Consider the following 12699-nt stretch of genomic DNA (forward strand, 5'->3'; position numbering starts at 1 on the left):
CTATCTTCAATCGCAATAATTCCATTGTGTTCCCTTTTGAGGATAGGAAAAAAGAAAAAAAAGGGCCAAGAATTCAGGATTACGAAACCGGCTACAGAAAAACCAAACACTATTATAGAAATCAGCACAGGTGGAGCACAGAGGTAATTACATATAAATTTTTATGATATTATTTTATAACATGATAAAAATGATCACTAACCTACTATCACGTCTTAATAATATATATATATATATATATATATATATATATATATAAAACATTCCAACTCCAACTATAAGTGTTAAGACATAATTGTGCTCCAAAGGTGAGAAGAAAATAAAGACAACTGCTGGACTACTTTGGCAGCGGGAATTTGCAGGAAAGTTACATTATGGAAAGACAATGATGATAAATCCTATGCATTTAACATGCTTTTAATTAATCCATATATGCGCCACAATTACACTGATCAAAGCTGTGGCACTGCTGATAATACACGGATTAAAGGAAAGGGAAAACAGTCCAAATGACCATCAAATTGTGATAAAAATCTAATATCATCCCAAAAATTTCCAGGAGGTTATTCCAAAAGTCCAAAAAACTGAACAAAATGCTATCTTTTTCTGCCAAAAGACAACCATCTATGCTAAAACTACAGATGAACAATAAAGCTTAGACCATCATCACATTCGAAAGCAGAGATCATTTAAACTTCTGTCACAGATACTTTGTATTATAAGATGTTGGAAGTGTTCGTTTCATCTGCCCCTAATTTTCACTTGCAGAATCCATTGAACCTTACCCTCTGGCAAAGGAATGGACCTCGGCATCCGCAGTGGTATTTCAAACTCACCCATCACATGCAAAGGTGTATCCAGAACCAAATGTTCCGGTTCAATATGAACAGAGAGCTGTCTTGACACCTGATAAAGCAGAAAGAAATTTGGAAGCATGAAACTAGTATTACGTTTTGAGCATTATCAATATAACTGTAACAGAAAATTAGAAACTTACTCCCACAATTAATAAGAAAATTCGAGAAGTACCTTTAACTCACAAACACATTGTAAGGACACAAAATAATGAGGTTTTTTCAACAAATCAAGTATCTTCAATTGTGCATTTCTGTACTGTCGATCAAATGATGGAATCAAAAGATAATGGACATACGGCTCCCCTTCCTAACTAAGCGCTCTGCATAGCTGAGGGGTACCCATTATGAGGAGACATCTCAAATAAAAAATAAAAAAATTATTTGAGAAAGGAGGAGACATGTCAATCATATATCACAATCTCCTACATGTCATTTTCAAGATCAGTCTCAGAGATAGTATGTGCAATAACCGACAGTAATATTGGCCGAGTTGTTATCATTAAGTTATTAATCCAAGTCAGGTCTCACATGGTCATAATAGGAGGTAGATTTCATCCCCAGTAGATACTGCTTTCATTGTGGAGAAAATTTGTCCTTATTTTCCTCAATGGAAAGCGCCCATGTCAATACCAAATGTCCAAACCATAAAACTCCCAACACAGATGTGTTATATCTTAACATTCTCCTTAAATTTCACAACTCCTCAAACCAGCTCTTCATGACACTACATGTTGCGATAATCACTAATTGGATATGGGTTTATTAATTGGAAGTGCAAATCAAAATAAAGATTTGGATTGCAAATTGGAAGTGAAATAACATCCAAATACTATTGGAAGTCTGACATTGTAGATAGGTCACACAAAATAATTTCTATCCAATGTAAAGTTTGCAATGACCGAAATTGGCATTCCCAAATATCAAAAAACAACAAACCCAGTATAATCCCACGAGTGGGATTTGGGGAGGGTAGTGTGTACGTAGACCTTACCCCTACCTTGAGAGTACAGAGGTTGTTTCCGATCAGTGTTATCAAGGGCGAAAAGCGCAAAAAAGCTCTAGGGTCCGTTGGGGCTTTAAGCGCAAAGCGCAAATAAAGCGTGGGCTTTAATGAAAAAATGCGCAACTGGAGAAAAAGTAAAAATATGTATATATAGTCCAAGACCAATAAATATATGCATGAATAACAAATATATGAACAACGAAATTGAAAAATATTATGATAAAGTGAAATATCAATTATTTAGTATCGTCTTTTCAGGATTACACTCATTGGCAAGGAAAACTACGCCTTAGAGCCTTTATGCGACACTGAAACGCCCACAAAGCGAGGCGAAGCGCTCAACATGTTTTGGGTCTCGCTTCAGGGCTTAAGCGTGCTTTAAGCGCACCTTTGACAACATTGTTTCCGATAGACCCCGGGCTCAAGAATAGAAAGAGAAAGCATTAACAACAAGATAATAGGAAAACAAGAAATAACAATAACAAGATAATAAGAGAACAAGCAGTATCAACAGCAATATAATAAGAAAACATGTAGTAATCAAGAATGTCAATAACCGAATACAAAGCTAACTATTACTACCGGTATGGGGAAGACACACAGTCAACTACCTACTAACCTTCTACCCTAATTTTCGACCTCCACGCCTTCCTATCAAGGGTCATGTCCTCAGTGAGCTGAAGCAACGCCAAGTCCGGCCTAATTACCTCTCCCCAGTACTTCTTTGGCCTACCTCTACCCTCTTCAGACCACCACCACCCGATGCCAACCTCTCACACCTCCTCACTGGAGCATCTGTGCTTCTCCTCTTCACATGCCCAAACCACCTACGCCTCGCTTCCCGCATCTTGTCCTCCACCGAGGCTACTCCTACCCTGTCCCGAATATCTTCATTTCTAATCTTATCAATCCTGGTATGTCCGTCCGCATATCCATCTCAACATCCTCATGACCACTACTTTCATCTTCTGGACGTGAGAGTTCTTGACTGGCCAAATTGGAAGTGAAATAACATCCAAATACTATTGGAAGTCTGACATTGTAGATAGGTCACACAAAATAATTTCTATCCAATGTAAAGTTTGCAATGACCGAAATTGGCATTCCCAAATATCAAAAAACAACAAAACCAGTATAATCCCACGAGTGGGATTTGGGGAGGGTAGTGTATACGTAGACCTTACCCCTACCTTGAGAGTACAGAGGTTGTTTCCGATCAGTGTTATCAAGGGCGAAAAGCGCAAAAAAGCTCTAGGGTCCGTTGGGGCTTTAAGCGCAAAGCGCAAATAAAGCGTGGGCTTTAATGAAAAAATGCGCAACTGGAGAAAAAGTAAAAATATGTATATATAGTCCAAGACCAATAAATATATGCATGAATAACAAATATATGGACAACGAAATTGAAAAATATTATGATAAAGTGAAATATCAATTATTTAGTATCGTCTTTTCAGGATTACACTCATTGGCAAGGAAAACTACGCCTTAGAGCCTTTATGCGACACTGAAACGCCCACAAAGCGAGGCGAAGCGCTCAACATGTTTTGGGTCTCGCTTCAGGGCTTAAGCGTGCTTTAAGCGCACCTTTGACAACATTGTTTCCGATAGACCCCGGGCTCAAGAATAGAAAGAGAAAGCATTAACAACAAGATAATAGGAAAACAAGAAATAACAATAACAAGATAATAAGAGAACAAGCAGTATCAACAGCAATATAATAAGAAAACATGTAGTAATCAAGAATGTCAATAACCGAATACAAAGCTAACTATTACTACCGGTATGGGGAAGACACACAGTCAACTACCTACTAACCTTCTACCCTAATTTTCGACCTCCACGTCTTCCTATCAAGGGTCATATCCTCAGTGAGCTGAAGCAACGCCAAGTCCGGCCTAATTACCTCTCCCCAGTACTTCTTTGGCCTACCTCTACCCTCTTCAGACCACCACCACCCGATGCCAACCTCTCACACCTCCTCACTGGAGCATCTGTGCTTCTCCTCTTCACATGCCCAAACCACCTACGCCTCGCTTCCCGCATCTTGTCCTCCACCGAGGCTACTCCTACCCTGTCCCGAATATCTTCATTTCTAATCTTATCAATCCTGGTATGTCCGTCCGCATATCCATCTCAACATCCTCATGACCACTACTTTCATCTTCTGAACGTGAGAGTTCTTGACTGGCCAAATATCGAGGGGAAAAAAAAAGGAACACTGATGTTTTCCAAAAGATAGCATGTCAAGGATACATCATACAACTAAAAAGATAACAAACCACTACGGATCCAACCCTAGGAACTCCTACTTCCAAGTAAAACTCTTTAAGAGATTAAATGCACCATGTCTGAAGAATATTTTTCAAGAGACTTCCTTACGTAATCTCAATTTGCCTATCTTTTGTTTTTTTGAAAACCACGAGAATTCCCGACAGTTTGTGGTGCACAGTTCGAAACTCGGTAGATAATAGGCCTGCCCCTCTCCACTAAAATACCAGATTTTTAATGGCAGCAAGACTCAAACCCATGATGTTCACCTAATCCATACATCACAACCTGAACTCTTACCACTAAACCAAAGCCCCAGAGGGCTCCTCAATTTGCCTATCTTGAAGTTAGAGTAATTAAAATAAAATATTAAATATTACAATAAGTCACCATCTTTTTGATTCCCAAATCCGCACATCTTGAAGGTTTTCCCTTTTCTTCCTTTTTCTTAAATGTAGTGGTAAAAAGTATTTTCGCTCATTAAAATAATTGGCTTATCTGGTTTCTCTCTATTTTCTTTTCTTCCCCACAAGTACTCATCAATAATGCACCGAGATGTATGATGATGTCATATTCATATCTTAGACATGTCGTACACTTCTCACCAAAGGCATGTTTGTCTACATTTTGATTAAAACCCGTAAGTTCTGCTACATACATTCTCTATTTACTTCTAACATGATTATGAAGAATATGGACTACACCATAAATCTTCCACAATACAATGTATGATCATTTCGTCACCCATTTTATAGTGTTGATTGATTAGAGATTTCCTAGCTTAATTGTAGGAGTAGATTGATTCTAGAATTTTTGCCTTCGTTATAATTAATTGCAATTAATGTGTAATTTATTGTCTTTCCTTATTTAGTCTTAGGACTCATTGTATAAGTAGCTATTCTCATGGGATGTAAAAATACACACAGAAATACAAGAAATACAAGAAGTCTTCTTCTTCTTAAAATGAATTTTCACGTGCTTGGCCAATGAAAAAAAATGAAGCCCCCACGTGAGGGAGCGTTTTGAAAAGAAAATTAAATAAATAAAAGTATGCTCTCTCTAACAGCTTAAGCTTTTAGATGAAATGGTCATGCACTTCAACAAATAGATTGTGAGAACTTCAAGTATTCATTAAACACCATGTACTAGAGCAGTCTTCAAGCACTCATGTCATAAGGAAGGACACTAGGCTATTTTCTCAATGGAAAATATCAGAGGTGCACATCAAGTTACTAAACTAAACCTCTAACAGAGTAATCACAGAAAAGATTTCGAAAGAAAAGAAAGTTGGAGGTGATTTCTATATCCAGTCTTTCCACAAACAGTTTAAGAGCAGGAAGGTGACGCAAATAACTAGTGATCTAAATACAGTTAAGACAGTAAGGCTTTCAGTTTAGCAAATAACATATCCCACCAGCAAGCCAATCCACATACAGAGAACAAGGTAACAGCTGTAAGCTACAGAATAAAGAAAGAAAATTGCCGTCAAATTCCTAGTGACAGGGATAGGCTTTCCTTAAGTAACTTTCGCTTGGCACCACACATAAAACAGAAAAAGGTCCAAACCGAGATTGCTAGAGCTAAAGTCAGTTTGCAAGAGTGAAAAAGAAAACATTAAATGTAGTTTCCCAAACGAAAGATTTAGACTATTTCCTTCATGTTTTATTAGTTTTGTGAACTTTCATACCAAAAAGATTAGTTCTAATACATACCCATGTTTTGGATCACTAAATTAGGAATAACTAAATTTTCTTTACACGTCCTTCTTTTCATTAGAGAAGAAAAACCTTTGAAGCACATTGCCTTGGGCAAAAGGGAAATGCAAATGCCTCATGCCAAAATTTTATGACTCAGATTTGCTAAACCTGACTGTCTTTAGCCAATTAGGCCTTGAGCAACAGTGTCCCTTTTAAAACATTGATGTAGAGCCTAATCCACTAATAGAGGGATTAAAACCCCAGCGAGACCAGCTGATTAGGAAGAGAAAAAATGTATAGACCATAACTGTAGTCAATCTGGATCCATTCTGTCACTAAGGAACATTAGGAAGAGAATAAACTCCTTTTTTTTTCAAAAGCAATTGTGATAAAGATCATACTGGGTTACTGCACTAATGCACAGTAACCTTATAGTGTCTGTTCAGATAGCGTCCTATATGAGATCTCAAAAGACACTCCAAAGGTCTTAAGCATTTTCTGCAGAAAAAAAGCACTGAGCTCAAAGGACTTAAAAATGAGCAAGGATTTGTTGTAAATTGAAATACGGATTAGCAAAAGGTGGAAGAGAGTAGTGTCCATATATGGTGCTGATAAACATTGTCAGGAAGAATAATACAGGTAATTAAGGGCACGTTAGTGTCCTATGATTATTGGGACAGAGAAAAATGATTGGCCAAGTGAACAAACTGAAAGGTGATGGAATTTGAGACTCAAGGCTCGGGTTAGAAAAACATAAAAAGGGGAAGGAAGAAGAGGTAAGGAAATGTTGGCATTACTCGTACCATCCTAGAAACATCACAACCAAGATTACAACTACAGAACAGAATTTTTTTTGACAAGTCAAAAAGTTATATTAATAAACACCAATCCATGTCAAAAAAAATGTATAAGATGTGCATGTGACTCTACTTGAGTCATACATCGTCTTCCACCAAATGTGGCCAATAATTCATACAACATGGTATTTTCGACTTCCACCAAAAGCACAAGTGAAAAGAAAGATCCCTTCTTTATACATTGTTCTCCTATTCCATTGTTCCATATACTCCCACATAAAGCAGAATTGCTGAGAGAAACTGTGACTCTTTTTTGCGAAAGGTGCAAGTTTAGAGTTTTTAATGTACTACCGGACTTAAAATCCTCGCCGACCTGAATCTGGGAACCAGTGAGGAAATAAACTAGCTTGTCCACTAAGTGACTTCTATATCCTATAGAAATCCAGCTATTATGTACCAAAAACTCCGCTGAGTGGAAATAGAGAAGACTCTCTACAGATTTTTGTCCCTCAAAAGGTGGATAGTGCAGAATACCAGTAAAAACCAAAATTTTAGAAGAGTTATAACACAAAGAGAAAAGAATTAAAAAACATAGAGAGAGACAGTAAGCACCTTTTAGAGGGGGGAAAAAAAAAAAGAAGCTGCCTGGCTATCACTAAAGGAAAGCAAGCTCCGCAAGTCTGAACTTACTGTAAATTTTCTCTTCCCCGGGTTTTACAAAGCACATCACTTTTAAGGCAAAGGTTATCAACCAAGATTTCCGAATGCAAAAATAAAAAGAGTATGTAGCAACAAGTTAGGGACGAAGTATCACCTCAGCCACAATTTCATCTTTTCCAACAGGTTCCTGAATGAAAGTCCTACCACTGTCATCTTTCGCCAATGGTTTCTTTGCGAGTTTTCTAAGAACCTGAAAGAAAATTGCAGTTCGTATGAAAGAAAAAGAGGCGAAGAACTACTGATAGCCCAATTACCAAAAGTGTATCTGAAACAGTTAAAAGAACCAAAGGATGACTCTTGAACCTTATGAAACACTATTAATTATAGCGCGACTCTGTCACTGTTGCAACAAATCTATACCAGTTATGCTAGTTTGCTGATATCAACAGTTAGTGTGAGATAAAAAATGATCAGGTAGATTTACTTTCCTCTTCTGTATCCTTTTTCAGGAAGAAATAGCAGGATGTGACAGGGTAGTAAAACGTTCATGATCATTTTACATGAGATATGATAAAAGACTACTAAAAATCATTACCGAAAACTGTTTTAAAAAATTTCACAGAGCTTTAGCATAAGACACTGACCAACTTAGTTCTATCCAGACGGTTTGCTGCCATATGGTATTCTTTCATCTTATCTTCCTTGGTTGCTGGAACTATTTTAACCTCTTCAACTTCCTCACGTTGGTAAAGCTGGTAGAGGCAGCAGATTTAAAACACTAAACAGATGAATACAGCATCTCACGAGAACTTAATTAATATGCAAAAGGAAAGCAAGAAGAAAGTCAATCTTATTTTACTTTATTCATAAATGGCACCACTTACAGTGTGAAAAAGTGTGAAGGCCAATGGCCCAAATGTTTATTACACAGTGTTGATCGTAAAACATGCAAGGGTATGCCACATGCTCAACATAGGAAAATCAATATCATTGGCCCAAATTCTCAGCCTTTTTAACAGTAGGTGCGTGCACTAAGACATCTGTTTGTGATGTGTAATAAAAAGCGAAAATTTGCAGAGGAGAAAAGAAAGTTTTTTCTCCTTCTGAATAAATACAATGGGAAGCGGGAAATCCATCTCGCATAACCTTTTACTAGATATAGTTTGATAACAAAGAGTATATTATCTTTTTGCAGATGGGAAACTTGTATGACAAGGGCAGAACAGTGCTTGCATTGCAACTGTACTTCAAACAAATGAGACACATAAGACTAGAACAGTTTTCAAGATAACTAGATTCAGCAAAACTATGAGAGCTCATCAAGGGGAGTTTTCAAGGGAGGGGGACAGGATCTCTAGTTCTGTTCTAGAATCAAAACATAAAAAAGTAGTAACTAAATAGGCAGCGAGCCATTCAGAGAGCCTTTTTTATAATGACGATGATGTCCGGGCCAACTTGTGTGCTCCTTGACTATACCACCGAGTACCTACTACCTCCCGTCAACACAGGTATCATGTAAATCTGCCCACCAAGACTTATCAGAGAACATTCGTTTTTTTTAATTCTCTCGTAGCACCATGGTTTTATTTATTTTTTCTCTTGAAGGTCTTTTCTCTATTTTATTTCATGGTATCAAAGCCAAAAAGTGAATTAGGGTACTAAAAAAGAGGCCAAAACCAAAGTCTAAACTCTTTCAAATTTTCACCAAGTCCGACCTACATTTTTGATGGGATATCTGAAGGAGAGCTTTGTATTAGGGTGTTCTTTGTCCTTTTTAGGTGAGACCTACTCCAATGCTTATTGGAGATTAGGGATGGCAATGGGGCGGTGCGGGTGCGGGGCGGTTTGATTTTAAAAAATATATATTCTTGCGGGTTGCGGGGCGGTTGCAAGTCTTCATTCTCAAACATCGATTTATTACCTGTAATGTATTCTGTCGGACACATATGATCACTACAATTGACATAAAGAAAGCAGGGATGATAAAGATATGGAATAATTGCTTCTTCATAATATGAGACGGCAAAAGAAAATAACAAACTGCCCGTGTATTTTTTTTGATTTTGCACCGGGTGTCCGAGTCTCTTTGAGACCCGACTAATCCCGGGGGTGCACAGGCCCTTGGCAAGGAGTTTCCCGCAAGTGCACCACGATTAATTCAGGTTTTACCCAATCCGATGGCCCTCAGAAATTATTTGCACCCAGTGGGTTTCGAACTTGAGACCTTGAAAGGGAGCAAACCCCAAGGCTCAAGTCAATTGCCACCAGGCCAACCCCTGAGGGTTTTTACTACCCGTGTATTATAGCTTTTTCCTTCTTTTATCTTTTCAAATTGCTTTTTTCGTTCTCAAAATAATTAAAGTATATTAGACAAACAGAAATGTCTAGCATGAAAATTCAACAACTATCATTCTTCTTGTATTTTAATTTAAATACACGGCATTAAATTTGTAATAAACATTTTCTTTTGACTTCGACACCACCCATGAAATAAAAAAATTATTTTGTTTATAATGTGTGACGGCAGTGGCTCACTATAGATTAAGCAATCTTTTTCGGCCCATAAACAGCTGCAATTATTAAGCAAAATCACCTAGGTTAGACATAAAAAATTCCAGCCAAAAGAAAGGAAGCTAAGCGGGGCGGGGCGGGTGAATGCGGGTGTGAGTGTGAGGCGGGTAGATGCGGGTGGAAATGCTATGCGGAACGGGGCGGGGCGGGTGGAAATTTTGCGGGTTAAGACAAAACCCGCCCCGCACCGCTTGCCATCTCTATTGGAGATAGACTCCTATTTACGCTTTTGATTTTATTTATTATGGTACATCAAATTCCTCTCTTAGATACATTAACATCTCATCTACACAAAATTTCTCCAAAATTCAAGTTCAGGACAGGAGAATAAAAGAACCAACATATCAAATTCTCGCAACAAAAATAATCCTATTCGGAGCAATTTCAAGATTTACAACCAACAGTACAAATGGAACGAACCTTTCGCTGATCTTCCATGAGATGCCTGTACTTGTCAATATTGGGTACAGCCAGCAATTTGGGCATAAGATGGTTGCGAAAATACCCAGGTGCTACTTTCACCGTTTCCCCTGCTTTTCCAAGCTTGTCTATGCTCTGCTTAGAAAAACATATTATTGAACAAAAGGACCAGCGTAAATTGTTGTAATAGGTAAAGGGTCAGTGACAATTGGATCAATAAAATAGAAAAATGTAATATTGATGAAGAAAAGAGAGAGAATCAGGCTTCTGTACTTGGAAAAGTGTCGGTGCAAAAGTGAAAGAGAATAACTTACAGTCGTGAGAATGACTTGTAGTTTTCGGTATCGAAGACCTTGAGCGGCGTAGAATAAGGGATGGTGCAAAGGTACTTCTCCTCCATCACATTTCTGCAATAAGGTTTTCACATTCTTGAGTTGTTGCCGCAGAGCCATTGCGAACGGCGAATAGAAGTACAACGAAGTGGAGCTTGACGGCAAATGGTATTGAAGTGGGATTTATTTCCACCTTTGCCCCCTTTCTTTTTCTTTTTGTTTTTTTTTCCTTTGCACTCGTATACACCTACGAAAAAGAAAGAGAAAGTTCGAAACTGGAAGGCAACGACAATTACAAATTGTATAGATGGATGGGTTGGTTTGATTTTTATTAAAATTAAATCAAATATATCCGTTTGGATTGGTTCGATTTATCGAATTTTCGGATTTTTTGAGTTTTTTTTGTTACATAAATACTATGTCAATCTTGTTTTATTAAACTTTTTATAAGTAAATATATGTTTAATAATAAGTAGAAAAATGATAAATATATGATCTATTAAAATATTCTTATGAGAAATATTTTTAGTAACACATGATAGTTATTTTTTTAGTTATCTGACAAAAAGTTTTTATTTGATGTACAATTTCAAGGTTAATCGAATTTAATAATTAAATATAAAAATCAATATGATACCTAAATAATGATATGTTCTATTTAATTTTCAATTATCGAAATACCACTTCAAATTCGAAAAAGATTAAGAATTTAATAGATCTTGACATATGAATAAGGAAGAACAAAAAGATTGTCGCATTTCAATAACACTTGATATAATACAACACATTATTTAAAGTTAATAAAAAATGGAGTACTTCATATTCTATTAAATATTATATCCCATAAGAGAATTCCAAATATTTCTAGATAATTTTTAAAGAAAATTCTATATAAAGTTTTAAAAGTATATATAAAAATTATATATTTATATGTCAGTTTGGTTCGGGTTTTTTTATTCAATTTCAAACTAAATCAAACCAAACTTCATCGGGTTTTTTAATCGGTTTGGTTTGACTTTTCGGTTTGGTGTATTTTTTCGGTTTGGTTTGTACACCCCTATTCCCAAATATTCATGATGTGCATTTGGATATTGATTCTTGATTATTTTTTTAAAATAAATTAAATTTTTCATATATTTAGAGCTGCTTATTAGATAAATATAAATTACTTTTATTAATTAAAATAGTTTTAAAACATCTCGAAAATAAATGAATGATATTGTTTGTTTGGATGGAAAAGGGAAGGAAAACAATAGTAATCTCCTCATTTCATTTTTAAATGATTACATTAAGAAAATGACTACATTTGATTGAATCAGATTGTAAGAAAAACTTTTAAAACATTAGTTGCACTAGTAAGAGAATTTAAAGGTTGAAATGAAATGTTAAGAGTAAAGAGTTTCAAATATGTAACCGTATTGATCTTTTTAAAATGAACCAGAAAAAAGAGCATCATATAAAATAAAATAGAGATGTTATTAGATTTATATTTAAGAACACCTTTTCTCATTCTCAACAAAATGGTTTGGGATGGCAAAAAATGTTTTCTTCAAAAAAAAAATATTTCATTGTCTACATTTTTTTTATATAGAAAATATTTTATCTAGCGAAAGCATTTTTAACCAAAGTGAGGAAAATAATTTCCTTTACTTATGACATAAATTATTTTCCTTTCGAAAAAGGGCCAAAACTGTTCCTAACCTATTCGTTTCAATCTAAACTACCCCTCATCCATCCATTTTGCTTAGAGTGACCCTACCGTTAAAGATCTGGCCTATATGTGCCCTTATTTCTAACGGATTATATATCAATAAAAGAATATTTTTATTAATGTCAAGTGACCATTTCTAATTGATCATTAAATATGACACCGCCCCAACCCATGTTTTATCTTACCCATTGCCCATCCAGATCGACCCGACCCATCAAAGATTCTTTTAGTCTCTCAAAATATCCTATTTTATTTTATTCTTCACCTATTTCATATACTCTTCTGAAAAGCAAAATGGTCGGTAATTTTGGAGGTTAACAGCTTGGGATTTTCTGCTACAGTATTGTATTGAAGTTGACGGATTCATGTTGCTCTTAAAATTA

General features: G+C 36.1%; 1 protein-coding gene across 1 annotated transcript; it reads right to left on the reverse strand.

Annotated features, from left to right (window-relative positions):
• Positions 1–386: 386 nt before the first annotated feature.
• LOC104110527 (uncharacterized) lies at positions 387–10849 on the reverse strand. The gene is made up of 5 exons (XM_009620046.4): positions 10588–10849; positions 10274–10408; positions 7927–8034; positions 7437–7532; positions 387–906 (listed from the first exon to the last, which is right to left on the reverse strand). The coding sequence occupies exons 1-5, from the start codon at positions 10723–10725 to the stop codon at positions 742–744; spliced, it is 642 nt and encodes a 213-aa protein (XP_009618341.1). The 5' UTR covers positions 10726–10849; the 3' UTR covers positions 387–741.
• Between the last annotated feature and the right edge of the window lie 1850 nt (positions 10850–12699).

Source organism: Nicotiana tomentosiformis, chromosome 5 (assembly GCF_000390325.3).
Source record: "Nicotiana tomentosiformis chromosome 5, ASM39032v3, whole genome shotgun sequence".
NCBI classification, from domain to species: Eukaryota; Viridiplantae; Streptophyta; class Magnoliopsida; order Solanales; family Solanaceae; genus Nicotiana; species Nicotiana tomentosiformis.